This window comes from Gavia stellata, chromosome 2 (genome assembly GCF_030936135.1).
Source record: "Gavia stellata isolate bGavSte3 chromosome 2, bGavSte3.hap2, whole genome shotgun sequence".
Taxonomy (NCBI): Eukaryota; Metazoa; Chordata; class Aves; order Gaviiformes; family Gaviidae; genus Gavia; species Gavia stellata.
In genome coordinates, this window is record NC_082595.1 from 79,180,094 (window position 1) to 79,197,310 (window position 17,217).

Sequence of the window (17,217 nt, forward strand, 5' to 3'; positions counted from 1 at the left end):
GAAGTCAAATATACATTTATACACAGAAACGTAAATATTTCCTCTCCATTTCTAGGAGGAAAACTGCATTACCAGTAACATATTCAATGTCAAAATTAAGACTAAAGCTGCTTTATACCAGTCCCCAGCAGTAGTTGCAGAATTCTTCAAAATTCTTCCATGCAAAACATCATAAACATAAAAGTTGTTATTATATATAATGCAAACATATCTGCTTTTTACAAAGGAAAAGTGGCACTGTGATGATTAGTTATTTTTAAGAATATAACTTAGATTGGTCATTTGTTCTGGGTTCCCACGTGAGAGACTTGAAAGTACCAGAACTGAGAAACAATTTGAATTCGCTGGAATTGTAACTGTGGCTGTTGAACACTTTAACGATGCTTACAGAGATATGCTTCAGCCCTTTTTTGTTTGGTTTAGAAAAAGAAAGGAAGGGTCTCTGTTAGCATTGTGAGGACTTCTACAAACCTAGCAGAATCACATGGCAAAAAACTAGTGGAAGTGACAAGTACAGAAAAACTGCTGAAACACCAGGAAGGTAACGCTGCTTGAGGGCTCTGTCAAAATGTGAAAAATACAACATTGTTAACAGAGTGAGAGCTTCCAGTTTGGCTCATCTTTTACTTAGTTTGAATCTAAAGGTCTCTCTCTCTCCCTCTTTTCTTTTTTTTTTTTTAGATCATTATAAGCATCGGTGATAGCTGCTAATAGATTGGCCGTATGTGATACACCTTTGTTCTGTCAATTTAAGCCATCTCTTGACAAACAGACATGTTTTTGGATAACTACTACAAACAAAAACAGAAGTGATTGTCTCTCTCCAACAGTGTTTTTTGATCATGTGAATATCTGGTTCCAATCGTTATCCCGGGTGACGTTTTTATTAGACAGCACCTGCTACTATGATCTAATGCAGGGAGGCCCAGTTGAACTTTCCAGAGATGACTGGGAAGCCCTGCGTGTCAGGGGAGTCAAGGTTGGATCCACTAGTGATGAAGGTGGAAATAATTTATACCAGCCTATTACCACACTGGACAGATCCAGTTCCTCCAGAAGGATCTGGGCAACTCCCATGAAGCATTTGTGGTCCATTCGGCCATAGTCTCCCCAAACTATTACCTGGAAGAACATAAAATACAGGTTCAGCATTGTCCCCAAACCCATGCTTGTATGTTCATCCCTGCTGTATTTCGTTATGTGTAGTGTAAGGAAAATGTTATTCTTAAGGGTGAATGATTGCTCCCTCTTGTGGGAAAACCTAATGGCCGGGCAGGAACGAGAGTCAACAAAAGAGAAATGTTTAATACAGCCAGACATTTTGCAGGTCTGAAACCACAAGCCACAAGGACGTGCTTGCTGGTATTTATAAAATTAAATGCTTTGTGAGTTGGAATGGGTTTACGCATATTGCTTAAACTTATGTAAACATGCAAGCGTTTCTCCAAATGATAGCCTAAAATGGGATTAAGAAGCAACTGACCTGAAGGACTTTACCCTGTGGACTTTCATCAAAAACCAGCGTCTGTTGGTACAAAGGATCAAGGGTCTTCCGTGCAATTCTTGTCTTCTTCTTAGCTATACATGCTCCATTTTCCAATAAATACACTTTGACATACGGAGCTGCAAACAGAACACCATGAATTTAATGTTTGGACTTAAAAACTTCTACATTGCACATCTGAGCTGGAGGACAAATGCCTTAAAAGGAAGCTGAGTGGAAAGAAAATTACATATGCTGTCTTCACTGTATAATCTGAATACAATTATATTTATCAAATAAATTACACAGCCCATAAGAAATCCTTGAATTTAATGATCTAAGATTTTACTAACAACAATTCCGTTTCATGCCTGTCATTTTAGAAACACTTCCCTTTGCCAGGAATTAACTGTCACTGATAGCTACTCTGGAGTCTCTGTGTATGTTTAGGGGTCAGAGCTATCTCAAAACAGAAGACTTTGATGTTTCATTGAAAGGAATATTTAAAACTAAGTCACCCAGATAACACAGACATTAATTGCTCTTTCGTCTTCAGCTCCTGAGGAGGTTATAATGTACCATTTTGGCAAAATGTTATCTAAAATAACTCTTCCAGTTGTTACGGTAAGCAGTGGTTGTGGTGGAGATTATACATCTCTTCTAATAAAGATTTCTAGAAATAACCAGAACTTCCAAAAATTTCCTTATAAAATGATACAATATTAAATCTCATTCATTATACAAATTATTGACACTGGCACTAGCATAACCTGCTGTCTTGAAGTACTGTTGTGTATAGAAGACCATGGCATGTGGGTCCATTAAGCTGTTTGTTCAAAGCGCTTTCATCTGTTCTCCATCTCTTGTTTTGATGTGGAACAAACACAAAGGACTTCACCTACATCGACAAAGGCCCTCTGAGATATATGACTTGCCTAAGATACGCAGAAATATTTCTGCAAATGTTCCTTCCAGAATGGATGTTGGATTGCTAAAAATCATTTCTGGAAAGGTGGCGTGCAATTGGCAGATGCAAGGTGGTAAGAAGTGGACATTGGTAGCAAGGATATATCCACGCACACATTTCTTGTTGAAAAGCAAACCAAACAAATGCAAATGTAGTGACAGCTAATGAGGAGCTCAAAAAGTCTCCCATCCCCAGTTCATCAGTGTATTTCGTATTCTTGTTTTCTGTTCTTTTTTTTTTCCTTACCTGGGGTAGATTTGGAGCCAGGTTTTTGTGTGAGACCACGGGCTCTAATGACTTCGACTTCTAACTGGCCCTTTTTATCCACCATTCCAATCTGGATGTCACCTGAGAGGGAGAAGAAAGCCCACATTTTAGAGAAGCAGTACAGCCCAGGAGTTAGGATATAAGAGTGAGAAACAGAAAGACTAGTTTGCTACTAGTCTGCTGCATTAGTGTGCTTGTCACCTCTCCTCCTGATCCCTTTAATTTCTCCATCCTTAAACCAAGACTAAAAGATAAATACTTAGGGAGCATGGTGCCCTCTCCTGGTGTAGGGTTTATACCAGAGCTCAGTATTTCTGATCCATGGATGCAGGCAAATTTACAGCAACACTATGGTATAACCACCACACCTTTAATTTTGCAGTGGTGAATTACCTAGACACTTCCTGCCTAGGACTGTCACCCCAGTGTGCTGGTCACTGATGTGCCCGCCCTGACAGTGGTCCCACACTCAAGAGAGCCTAAAACCCAAACTCATGTTCAGAAATCCCCTCAGCTGTACGTTTCTGCTTCCAAGCTGAGAGGCAAGAGCTGGCAGTGCAAAGGCTCCTTGTCTGATGTAGCAGGAAGGAGAACCGATGGTAGAGGCTAACTTTGAAACCCTCAGTAACTACAGCTATCTGACTGGATCCTCAGCGTAACGCAGAGACACCAACTAGGTGAGGCACAGAGGCACAGCACAGCTTCAGAGAATGATGCCCTGCAGTCCAGGAGCTCAAAAGAGGTTGTCTTCTGCAAAAGAGTCTAACAAGTAAAGAGGGGACAATTTTCCTGTTTTTATCAATATTCCACACCCATTTTTGGTGTGAATGAAATGATGCAACATGTTACAGTAAGAGGGTGCTTTCGCTACTAAACAGTCAAACTTGTTTCCTGAGTTCTGACAAATTACATTTCCTGCAGAAAAAGGAAACTGCTTAGTCCGAGACCAAGCACTGTTCTGATCTAGATCAATAAAATGCAAGGGAAGTCAACTATGGGCTGATGCTCAAAGCATTATATCTCTATGGTTCCATATATCATGGAGTGAGCTGGGTAGAAATCTAAACAGGCCACTTAGAATAAAAAATGCACAGTATGACATGGGCAGCTATGTGACACTTATGCAACTAAGTGAACTATACATATATCCATGAAACACCTGAGTATGGATATATTTGATATGTAAACTCTGTCTAAAAAGCACACCCAAAAATAGACAGTTCTGAACTACAGGAACTGGTGTCCAGATTTAGAAAGACAGGATTTTGAAATTAACTGGGCATGAGATTTTCACATGCTTGTCTAACATTATATTAAAGCAGTGTTTGTACCTTGGTACTTGAGGTATGACACAGCAGCAGGGAAATTTTTTTTATCAATCAAACTTTGCTTGAATAAACAGAGTTCTGTGTTGTGCTAAAAATAGTTCACAGGAAAATTCCTACAAGCCTTTTTAAGAGCACATCTCTGTATCGCATATCCAAAATAAAACATGCGACAGGGAACCAGAAGGGGGAGCAGTAATACAAACATTTTCAAATCCTCACTAGTGAAATGATACAACATAGGTGGTCTTCTGAAAATTGTTAAAAAACATGATCGAGTGCTTTTTTGGGGGCCAAAACTTGAGCCTTTAGTAACTAAAGCAGTTCTAAGAAGTGAAAATAAACATATTACTCAAGGAATCACAGAAAAATATTTAGTCAGAAAACAAGATTAAAATAAATAGAAGGAAGAAATCTAGACCCTTGTATTCATACCAATAGAGCCACTTAGATTTTTATTGAGCAAATCATCTCACAAATATCTTCTCTTTCAAAACAAACAAAAAAAAGTATTTAACAAGTTTGGTGCTTATTAATGCAATAGAAAAGAAGCAGTCATTTGGACTTACACAGCAACCCTTGCCTTATGGGGTACTCAAACCATTCTCAAGAAAGTTTCTGTCTCCTTCTGCTCATGAGTTGGGAGGGGAACACTCTCTTCTGCAATTTTTCTTTCTGTTTCTCTCTCCTTTTTCAGAAGCATCTCAGTAGCCCTTCCTGAAGTTGATTCTCCCAAGACAGCTGTACTGAGGCATTGGCCATTTATAATTTCCAGCAGGAGAAGTATGGTTACAGTAGTGGATCAAGGACTCCTCACTTAGCATCCTAAAGCATGTCTAAGAATTGCTCATATATAAGCAAAAAAATTATCAAACCTTTCCAAAGATACTTACACAGTACTGTGCTGTTGTACACCTTCTACACTCATACCCTAGTCATAACCAAGATACAGCTAATGCTACTATAGGGAAAGCCAGACTGGTCTGGAATACAGAGAAGACCACAGATAGGCCCAGGCAGCTGCTGTAGAGAAGGATTTTGTCTCTTTCATGACAAATACCGGCATTACCAGCAACTGATTATTGGGCATTGCAAATGTGGGCAGAAGTTTCACATTCTGGGGTTACTTCATGATGAACTATGCTTGGACAAGTGCAGAGTTTGGCCAGAGACTGTCTGTCACATCTAATATAATCTGTGGCAAGTAAGTACAGACACTGAACAGCTGGGATTTTGCAGTGAGCTACAATTGGAGAAGTCACAATAATTTTTAGTGGGTAGTAAAGTGCAACCTCTATCTTAAAAATTGCAAATGAGATTAGCAGACACCTCACATACAGAGCAAATACTGTTTCTCACCCCATTTTGGATGCTAGCATGCTAGAAATACCAGTGACTGCGTATAGGACCTTCACGTTTACAGAGAAGGAAGCCACTTTTACAAAGTCTCTTGGTGCTGTAGTCTGGCAGTGTGTGTGTGTGTGTGTTAGTTAATTGGCTTATTATTCATTTAACAGAGGAGAACATATTATTCTTACCCATGGCAGGCGTTGCTAGCGTTTGTCGGCCTACTAACTGTGCAGGTCCAAGTCCATCGAGGAAATCACTAAACTGACTGTCTGCACCCAGCCGTACTCCAGGAAATATTAAGCTGAAGCAAAATAAAAGCTGGTTAAGCACAAGAACAGGATTTATTTCTCGTGTCCTACAGTATTTACCTTGAAAGTACTACTTATACAAGGCAAACAGCTCAGGATGTGCAACCACAAATTATTCTGCAGCATCAGGAATGGGCTGTCTACCATGGACCCCAAAGAAGTGTAGTGAAATTCTGCACATGGACCCAAAATAGTCCATAAAACAGTTCTTGCTAAGGAGTTCTCCAGGAGCAGGGAAGAGCCTGACAGGTGAAAAAACTTTGAGTGACCTTGCATGAGAAAACATAGAAAGCCTCACGAAATTTAATAGCCTATCATTCTTCATTCTTGAATGCTTGATTTACCTTGCAATACTGTTGTATGTCTATACATACATCCAAACCCCATCTGCATCAGTTAGAACAAACAGGGAAAACAGATGTATACACTAAATTAATCTGATTGTTGCAGCTGTTCAATGAAGCAGTAAACTGGCAGGAGTACTAGTGCTGATTAGAGCTAAACCTGATGCCACTCCCCAGCCAAAATATTCTGGTAGTCACATCTGGATCTACAGTTGGTACCCACCCCTCTTTCAGGGCACAAACTGAACTGTAGTACATTGGCACAGAATATATGTGCTTTTCCAAGCTGCTTTCTTGTATTCCAGAATCTCCACTTTCTTTTTAATAGATAAACATTCTCCAAACAATAACAAAAGAAACAAACAAACAAAAGAAAAAGAGAGAGAATTGTCTATGGTGGGGACACTCAGCTTGGACTTCCTTGTCATGGTTATGAGGAACAGAGCAGACTTTGAACCAAGTCTAGATAGCATCTTACCCAGCAGGCCATCCACCATTTTGTATCTGCTTCTCCCTCAAAGGAAATTCCCTATTAGACTGGAGAAAACAATCACAAAACTTCCTAATAAAAACACCTACTGTGAAAAGCTTTGATTTCCACAAATCAGGCTTATGTGCTCCAGTCATTCAATTCACACTGAAAATTCTCTGCAAACCCCAGTTAGTTGGATAGAAAAAGTCCATTCCTCTCTTCAAGACTAACTGATCTTACTATGCCTGCATAAATGTATAGAGTGCCTGTAACTAAAGCTGACCAAAACATATCAGCAGAGTGCTTTTCACTAGAAAACTCCAATTTACCAAAAGATAAGCTTTTCACAGAAGTGTAATTTCAAATTATATTTAAGAAGGTTTCTTTAGATGGAGGAGGAAAAGAACCTCAACATCTCCAGTTCAACCATCAGCCCACCAGTTACAGTATTCACCTAACCTTGAGATGAAGGTTCAAGCCACCCACCCCACCTGCCAAGACACAGTCTTGTTTCTCTCCCCGGTGGCACTACCCATTCACTCTTGCCCCTGCTGTGAAAAGTTTCTTGCTCATTTCTTTGCCCTTTTCCCCCAAAATGCATGTTACATTTTGCTATGGAATGACTAACAACATTGAAAATCTTCACTTAAGAGCCTTCTCACTTTTCAGACACCTCTAGCTATACAAATAATGAAGGGTGTGAATTACTCTATTCACCTTAAAGCGCATTAATTCTAATTAATTAAACTCAGGTCATGGATCAAGCAGAACATAACAGGGTACCTGGGGTATCTACTGTTATGCATTCTCAGCATTCTCTACTATCTGCATTCTCAGCTGAGCTACACATCTGACTGGACTTACAAAATGCAGGATGAGGCATGATACTGTCAACAAACTATGTCACCCTGGAAGTAAAGTCAGTATCATAATGTACACACACAAGGAAGGAAAAGTAGCGTTTACAAACTTAACACAAGCACTTCCTAACCGTCATCATTACCCACCTACAGTAATGTCAAGAGTGAACTGAAGACAAAATACAACTCAAGCAACCAAAGTCAAGCTCTCGCTGATTTTGATGGGAATCTCACAGGAGAGAGGAAAAAAACTAGCAAACGGCTTCCCTACTCAAATGTAGGGTAAGTCTGAATACAAAGTGCTATCAAAAACTGATTCATGCTCACACTAGAAATAACATCTGAAGTTAAAGGTGATATTTCTAACATTCGAAAAAGGCCTGGAAGAAGGAGGGAGAGAGGGAGAGGATTTTAGGATCAGCCGGCCCAGTGCACGTAGCCCTGATTATGTGATGGAGTTGTGCAGCTTCCCCTCCACCTTGCAGTTGAGTCCAACTCGTGTTCTAAAAATTGGGCAGTGATGCATATAGGGGAAGTGATTACACAGTAGATGATTGTTTAACTGGTCATCTTTCTTACAAGAATGTCTGCATATAACACTCTTCATTCACTGTGAACTAAACCCAGAGCTGCTGTAAACTAACATTATTCTATCAAACTCAAGTAAATTCATAGAGTCTGAGGATTTGATCTACAGCTAAATCACAGAATCATAGAAAAACAGAACACTAGAGAAGTTTTCTAAGCCACAAAGTACAGCACCACAGTGAACAGAGCCCTCTGGTATCCCTTGTACCTGTGGCATTGTGTCCTGTTTATGGAATGCTTCTCTTCCTGCATTGCGGTAAGATATATTTAACTGTTTCACCTGAGTTTTGTTATCTGCCTCCTTTGGCCCATTCTTCTGGGCTTCCCTTCAGAGTCACTGTTAGATATTGCTGGTGGTCTCAATTCCCCAGCATCACTGTTTCTTTACTCTTGCCAGGGACTGGAATAGGGATGTGGAGATCAGGAACATTGATTAAGGCTAAGGTCAAGTGCGAAATGGGTTTGAAGTCAGGAAATGAAATTGAGGTATAATGAGGATAAGGAATAAACCTGAAGACCCCATAACTCTATCAAACCAAAAGTCTGTGACAGAAACACAGTGAGAGTTAGGGAGCTGGTGCCAAAAGTATGGTTTGGAAAAGCAGGACAAATGTGGTCAGATGTGAAGAAATCTATTTTATGAGAGAGCTGAGAGAGGTAAGCAGACTTGTCAGAGGCAGAACTGGTCCTGGGGCAGCAAAAGATGGGGAGCAGGCACAGGAGCTAAAGAGGCAGAAACAAGACAAAAGATGCAGATAGCGTGACTACTAGCTTATGATAGCTCACTTTACCTTAAAGATTGACCTATTTCTAAAGGATAATTTTCAAACTAAGTCCCAATATGCACACCTGGCCTGCTATATGTCCCAATAAGAAGCAAGCAGCCAGTTTACCTCACAGGCTTGCTCTCTTCACTGCCTTGCTCAAAGGCTGGTTCTCAAGTCAACAATTTAAGGCTATACCTTGCAGTTTCTCTTCTCCAGATGCCTGCTGTGACCTCCAGATCCAGACCCTGGCTGCCCCAGCCTTGCCAAATCCATTTACACACTCTGAAGGTGGAGCAAAGGATTAGGCTGTTCCTCTGAAAAGGTCCTTGACATCAGTGCTGGTCTCCCACCTCTCCTGTATTGTTAATCAGGGAAACAGGCTCACCCAGCTCCACCTTAGCAAGGTCCAGTTTATTGGGCCCTTCGTCACCATGGTGAGTGACTGGTCCCTTACAGACTGACACTGCAGCCTAGAGAGAGGAAGGAGGATGGCAGGATGAAGTAAAGGTAATGCCCTCTCATAGGATCATACTGCTAAAAATACTGGGGTGTTTTACTTTTGTCCCTCACTCTTAACTACTTGCTTAAATACTTTGTTTTTGAGTTATGATGGAGCCTTTTTTCTTACATGACTCCTGCAATTCTTAGCATAATCATAGAATCATAGAATGGTTTGGGTTGGAAGGGACCTTTAAAGGTCATCTAGTCCAACCCCCCTGCCATGGCAGGGACATCCTTCACTAGATCAGCTTGCTAAAAGCCCCATCCAACCTGACATTGAATACTTCCAATGATGGGGCATCCACAACTTCTCTGGGCAACCTGTTCCAGTGTCTCACCACCCTCATTGTAAAAAAATGAGGGTGGTGACATCATCTGATAATGGAGAAACTGCACCTTTACACAGCTCCTTGCCACCACCATGGCTGCCCCTGGCTCTTCATGCCTTATGCAATGTGCAGTAACAATTGTGGTAATACTGTAAGCACATAAAAAGATGAAGCCAAAGAAGTCCCAACATCTCATTTTTTCCAGGTCTATAGGGTGGATTTGCCTATGCCCGGTTTCCCCTTTTGTGGGGAGGCATCTTCTAATAATTCCCTAGTGACCACTGTGCCTTGGCACACACGGTAGATTCCCACGGAGACCTGTGAGGAGGCTGGAGTATTCATGCTCTTTTGTGTCAGAGCTGCCTTTGTTCTCCTTTCCTACATACTGAGTCATTCAGCAATGAATGAAAACAGCTGCCCCATTCCCCATAGTTGTCTGCCTGATTTCAGCTGATGGGGCAGCTGGACTCTGGGTTTACAGCTCTCAGTAAAAGACTTGGACCAACTCCAAACTAAACTTTCTTTGTATATAGTATTACTGAACAGAGTTTCATATCACAGGGATTTACATACAACATCTGAAGTTTAACTCTGAGTTAATCCAAACACAACTCAAGGAAAAAGTATCCCTATGTTTTGTTTTGAATAATGCTGTCTGAATTTAGTCGTCTTTTGATGAACAAAACGCCTCACTGGATGACAGGGAAAATGTGAATCCCTAAGAAGTCCTCTCTCAATTTCAGTTTTCAAGAAATTTGTGTTGTGTGCCTAAAAGAAACATTTTGCAAACATTTCAAGAGGAAGAATCTGTACACAGACCTATCCCCTTCAGCCAGAGCTGGGACCTCTGTTCACGTCCCAGGTTTTCTTACGAAGACAAGAAACTTCTCCTACATTACTGATGTTTTTAATGTCACTTACTTGCCCTCGGAGCTATAACTATTTATGCTGCCGTCAGTGGATTCCCGACTTGGCTGTCGAACCATACGACTTCTCATCTCTGCTGCCATTCCTGTCTCTGTGCTTCTTTGTATCGTGCTCTTTAGCTTCTTGTTGCCAGCCTCTGAAAGCAGAGAAAAAGAAGCAATAGTTAGAATAGCAACATAGAGCAAAACATTTCTTTGCAGTTTTCCCCCAACAACTGATCTCATTTGACAATTACTATTTAATAATACAAAAAGACTATTCTGATTGAAGAAGGAATCTATCTTCTTCAGTTGCAAACTGGTGAAGACTTCTCTTTAAAAGGGCTGCAGCCTAAGGCAAACTTGTAGAAATCAGGTGTCTTATTAATAACCTTTATACAGTAAAAATGTAGACAGGATGACTGTGATGATAGTGTCTGCTAAACATAGACTCGGTAAGGTGTCTCTAGCCACCTTTTTAGGTTGCGTGACTACAAAAGAAGTTACAACTCTCATGGGAAAAAAGAGGGAAAAAAACCCTTTCGTGCATTCCATAGAAAATTGTTAAATACTGAAATACTTAGTATTAAAAATATAATAATGTGTTTTGACCCAGCAAAATCTTACTTTTCATGACAGAAAATCTTCAAAGTAAACAATGAGCTTTACATAACTTCTTATCTCAGCGCTTCCTAGGTAGAATTAACTCTTTGGAGAATCCATGTGGAAGATGATGGACTTCACAGAGTCTAGGCTTGCAACTGAACACTAGAGAGTAATGTAGATCTTGTGAAATTGTTCAAAGACTTGATCCATTTGGAAAAGCTTCCATCACACATTCTTTAAAATGCAATTTGAGTTCCACCTGGAAGGTTTTGTGTTACCCTTCAGCAAGGAGAGCTTCCAGTCCTTTACAGGGGTGGTTATGGGCTCAAGGTGCAATGGCCAATCTACAATGAATTCTGCTGTCGCATGGCAGAAATTATGCTTCTAGATGATGATACTCGTTCTCAAAGACCTTTAACTGAAATACTTCCACCAAAGTCTCTATGTGATGTAATAGTGTGTCTTGACTTCAAACTCAGTGTCCTGTTCATTTTCATTTAGTGCAGCCTATCATTCGATGGGTAACATTGCTTTCTCTCAGGAAGTAATAGATTTGATAAAGTTTCAGGTAAGTGCATGCAGAAACATTCTCCTGCATTTCCCCTTCATTTCAGTGCTCCTTCATTTGCTCTCTGCAAAGTCTCTGCTTCCTTTTCACAGTCTGCTCAGGGGAGCATCTGAAAAAATAAATGTTTCTTCCACCGCCACCTGCTGTGGAGACTGAATTGCTCTGAAAATTTTTTCACCTTCCTGTTTCATATGGACATGGTTGATGTTTGAAGCTGACAAATCTTGACCTCTCTTCACCTAAAAGCTATGGATTTGGCATCCCCCACATGGCCTGCCCATTGCTCAGGGTGATTAAACATGCTGGTGAGAATAGCTGGCCCTTGCTCTTTGGGTCTGCAGAGCTGGTGGAGGGCAGGGAGAAACCACACAGAAAAGAGCAGTTCCCCCTCTCCCGGGGTTATCACAGTAACCTCTTCTGAGCTAGCAGACAGACAGACAGAAAACATGGCCAAAGCGAAAAAGAAATAATTCATATATTGGGCTAAGAAGAGACAGCACCACAGCAAAAGGGGCTGTGGTTTTCCTTTTAAGCCTTCTGGACCAGACGTTGTTTATCTATGGCCACCTAGAAGCAGAGAAACGAATGCCTCGGAGTGGAAGAAATCAGCTACTTCCGCAGATCCTTTACTCTCTTCTGAAGCCAACAGCTCTGAGGTTTTGCTCTGGGCCACTGCAACTCATTCAAATTCCTTTGTCAGCTGAAAATGCATTATTCAGTGCTAGACAAGGTACACCAGGCAGACCAGGCTTCATTCTTAGACCGTGCAGGTGGCTGTGGAAGGTATTTGCTGGAACTTCAGTGACTCCGTATGTAGAAAATCAAACGCTACATTTTGGACCTGAGCTTTATCTTTAAAAATAGATGGTGCATCCAGCATATCAATGCTGAAAGGTAAGCTGAGCATCAAAAATGAATCAAAAGGCAGCCCAGGAAGTATAACCCATATGCAGAGCCCTATGCCAAAGCAGCATTCTCACATTTTCAGTAGCTACGCATTTGCCACCCATGTTGTTTTGTGCCTCTCTCTCTTGCTGGGACCTGCTTGAAAGTGCCTCTGTTCCCATCTGCTCCTACAAAGCAGGTGAGATAATGGGGTTTATGCCTTGCCTTCTTTTTTGAAGCCAGCTAGATCAGGCAGCATGACCAGAAGGATATAATATGTCAGAGCCTGAAATGTGGGCAGCTGAATAGGGTTGCCTGTGACTATTCACGGATCAGGAAATGGGAGTGATGAGGCACTAAAGGTAGCTACATGACCTTCACGATCTTGGCAATAATTGGGAGAGAGATGTTGCTCTGGACCACCTGGACAACATGGTGGGTGCTGAAACTTAGGGATTAGAGCCAGGCTGTTGGGAAAGCATAATGAAGAACATGTTCATAGAAATAGTCACTGTAAAAAAGATCCATTGACTAAATTACAGAAATGAATATTTTAGCTTTGAGTCACAATAGAGATTGAAAATAGCAAGTGGGTTTTTTTGAAAGAGTAATTTTATATTATCATGGATAACATCCATGTTGCTGCTTGAACATGCTTTTTGCTCCACAGATTTTAAATGCACAGACCATGAAGTAGGAATCCTCATGCATGGCCATAAGCAAGTCCACCACCTTGGCCCACTGTGCTGCAAATACCAGATTGTCTTTTTCTGAATACTTTTCAAGTCACTGCTCTCTGTCTTACTGTGCTGGATTCCACTTCTGGTTTTTTTCGTCAACTTTTTTTTTCAGGTTGAAGATTAAAAAAAATTCTTTTGACTCCTCAAGTAACTGCTGCTAATATCCACAATGTTTCCTGGGAAAACTAGAGTCCTCCTGCATATTTCATTTTATAACCTCAGTCTTAACATTTTGCAGTACAATCAGAAATATAACATAAAATGTAACCCAAGACAGAATTGTAAAATACATCAAGAATTTTATAGCATAAAGGGAATCGCTTTTGCCCAAGACTAAGAACCAAAACACACATTGCACAGGTTTTGGAAGTTTTAACCTTGGTCAGTTACGCACATCATATTTTTTCGTCCACTTTAACACAAGAAGTAATGAGAACATTTTATCTTGTTGGTGTATTCCTGTAAACTTCTCAGCAAAACCCTGTTCTGCAAGGGAGGGAAGTGGTTAGCATACAGCTGAGTTGGGAACTGCTGTTATTTCTAGAGGCGTCCTGATAAAGTGAAGTCACTCTGGGGTGCAACTCCCAGTCCTGCCTTGATTGCACAATGAAATGCGGGATCCTAACAACTTCCAGTGTTTCTTCTGCTCTTGATCATGGTTTTTTTTTAAACTTCCATTTTCATCTTGCATTACCTTTAATCTAGCAGTTCTGCATATATCTTTGGAACCCTGTCTTTATACGAAGAGTACAAGTTCATAAAATATTTAAGTTCAATATATATGCTATGATATATTGTGAAGATTTTCTACTCTTGTCTGGGTATCTATTGGAGAATGCTTGGTCTCGCTCCTGATCTTTATTAGTTTGATATGTACAATTAAATTTTATAATATGTTACAGTTATTTGCCTGCACTGTGTAAATTACACTATATTCATCGTGCAGACTGAAGATAAACTGGCTCTATAGTGAATACCATTTAGGGGCAAAATTTACTCCAAAATGGTCTGTATGCTTCTGTCTGCTGTGTCAATTGTGTGAGGATTTCTACGTGCAGAAATGCAGACTGATGTGCATAAATTGCATCTAAACACATAGTTTAACAGGTACAAGCTAGAGAAAAACTATTACAGAGCAATTGTGATGAACATTTTTGCAGATTTAATAACTGATGCAAAAGGATCATAAAGCAGCCATCTACAGCTACCAAAGATACACAGCTTGTAAGCATTTTGCAATTCATCATCAGCCTTGTAGCACCCCTGCTACAACACACTGATGAGTGTGTGCAATGTGCTACTTCTGTCTACCTATTATAAAAATAGCCTATAGTGATTCCTTTTTAGTCTGACAAGAAACTGGTCCCCGATTTTGGTCTTCTCAGACAAAAGTAAATTAATGGAGATCCTGATCTAAGTAATGATAAAGAGCAAAAAGCAAGCTTCTTAGTGTATGTACTATCTTACGTTTGCAAAAAACATCAATGCAATTGATACGTCCCCAATTTCTGTACTTCCTAATTACCTTCAAGTATAGCAGCCATGAGCAAAACGTTATTGACAGGAGAATTATATTAGTGAGAAAGGGTCACGGATAGTATCTATAGAATTAAGATGGCCTACTAGGGATACCTCAAGGCTAGCTTTACATTTGTAAAGGCATCCAATTCAGAGAGAACAATGCCAGGACAAACGGCCCAAAATTACTTGTATCCATGACTGCCCTTAGCAAAGGCATGACTGCACATGGCATCACCATTGGCCTGGCTTTTCCTCCAGGATCCATGAGGAGCCTGGAGGCAATTACTACATCTTGCTCTTGCTGCGCCAGGGCCTGCTGGAGTAAAGCTTTTATCCTGTGCTGCCAAAGTGTGTATTACATGCCATGGGACAAGGCTAGGTGACATACAAGAATATGCGAGGACACAAGCTTGGCAACTTGGTCAATAGGACAGTGTTAGAGATCTCTGTAGGGCAGAAGACGACAATCCTGACATGGTCTTCTATGAACTGCCTATAGGGAGAGGTGCCTTGAGCGAGTATTACATACCTGAGGGCAACTAGTTGCTTAGCACCAAAAAAAAGAAGCAAATTTACACACATGCAGCACCTGGATATGTGGTATGGAAAATTCGTGGCTGGTTCGAAAGAACGCTCCAGAGAACAAAGCATACACCACTGCTAAATCCACTAATCCACTTATTATCCCTAAAGGGATAATAAGAAGGGTACTAACACTCAATGTCATCGCATGACTCAAGGGCAAATTATTCACGGTATCAAGCATGCTCATGCAGCCAAAGAAAAACCTAAAAGGACTACAGCTCCAAGCCAGCTCTGACTGAAACCTGGCAGGACTGTGACCATATTGTTGGTTTGCACACTGACTGTGCGAGACACCAACAAGATTATGCCAGCTGGAATAGTAAGGGCCATCCTCAAATCAAAGGACCATAAAAAGAAAAGCCAGGGGGCACATTTCTTTCTGGTCCTTTCTGATGTGTTACTGATTTTACAACCTCAAATCTGGGTGCTTGGAGACCTGCTAAGTTACAAGTTCTGCAGCATCCCACTCACTCCGCATGTAGCACTTTTAAACAACAACAAAATGTATTTACACATGAATTGACAAAGTGCCCCTTGGATTATAGTCCTAAAACAGAGAAAGAAAAGAAGAAATAATTCAAGCAGCATTTGTTCTTTTACGCGTGTTCATGTCTCAGATGAACTCAGCAGCAGACCGATCTCAAAGATCAAAAGTGCACAGTGACTATGGACAGAAGATAAATAGCAAAAAATATGACATTTAAATACAAATTTTTCCTAAACTTTGTATCCTGCAATGCTCCACTATATTTTCCTTTTTGTGTATTCTGCTATAGTCTCCTGAATATATAATGCTGTTTATAAAAAGACATCTGAAATATTGCAGTGATGGTCTTTTAAATGTTTCCTCCAACTATCACACAATATATTCAAAGAAAGGAGAATACTGTTTATATTCTGTGGTGTTAGATCCTGAGGTTTAAAATCCAAATATGAAACATCATGTACTTTTTCCCATTTCTATTTATTAAAACAAATCCACAAACAACATTTATACTATTATAAATAACAAAACCCTCAAGATAGAATATTCACTTCTTCAGGTGGGATAATTTATCAAGATGTATTTTTGTTTCAGGAGTTTGGAAAAAATGGTATCTCGTAACTATATTTATAAATTCACACATTCAGCTGGTAAACTAATTTCATTCCCAATAAATATTTTCAGATAATACAAAACAGATAGTGCAATTGGTCCATTAATATACATGGCATTTTTTGTCTTACATATTTAGAGACAGAGGAACAAAAAGCACCAATCCTAAAAACAGGAGACTTCACTGAAATGCTGTTAGTGGTTATATTAATGCTTTGATGGTATTTTAGCTAGTGTACTGCAGAATCTCCTCAGCTTTTGACTTTGTTATTCATTGAAAAGCAAATTTGCAAACTCAGACTCTTAACGGTTTGCACTTTGATTTTAAAGGAAAGTAACTTTACTTATCCAACAGCTCCTATTGACTTCAGCGAAGCTGAAGTAGTACTTTGAGGACAAATGACAAGAACTGCTTAAGGTCCATGGTCAAAACAAAAGTAAACACGAACTTGAAAATCAGGCTATTATTTACTACCTGACAATGGCCTCAAAACTTTAAGTAACTGCTTTTACAAATACTGCCTCCAGAAGAAAAGATGGTCTTAGGCATATTTACTGAAAAAAAGCAAAAACAAGCATGTGGTTTTGTATGATTATCCTGATACATATGATTTTCCCATGTCAGGGAAGAAAACCTGTGTCTAACCAGACCACATGTAACTTAAGGAAAAGCAAGGGTATCTGGTCAGAAGAAGTTCAGTTATGGCTTCTTAAATTACCAGTCTTTTTCATCCAAAGATCTTTAAATTA

At 40.1% G+C, this 17,217-nt stretch overlaps 1 protein-coding gene across 4 annotated transcripts in view; it reads right to left on the reverse strand.

The window, feature by feature from the left end:
- Positions 1–903: 903 nt before the first annotated feature.
- RIMS1 (regulating synaptic membrane exocytosis 1) overlaps positions 904–17,217 on the reverse strand; it is a 337,498-nt gene continuing 321,184 nt past the window's right edge. For all 4 annotated transcript variants that reach the window (XM_059835908.1, XM_059835905.1, XM_059835904.1 and 1 more), the window contains 5 exons: positions 10,483–10,624; positions 5,581–5,693; positions 2,697–2,798; positions 1,484–1,623; positions 904–1,122 (listed from right to left, as the gene is read on the reverse strand). In XM_059835908.1, the coding sequence (XP_059691891.1) occupies positions 904–1,122; positions 1,484–1,623; positions 2,697–2,798; positions 5,581–5,693; positions 10,483–10,624 (716 nt within the window). The remainder of the gene's footprint in view (positions 1,123–1,483; positions 1,624–2,696; positions 2,799–5,580; positions 5,694–10,482; positions 10,625–17,217) is intronic.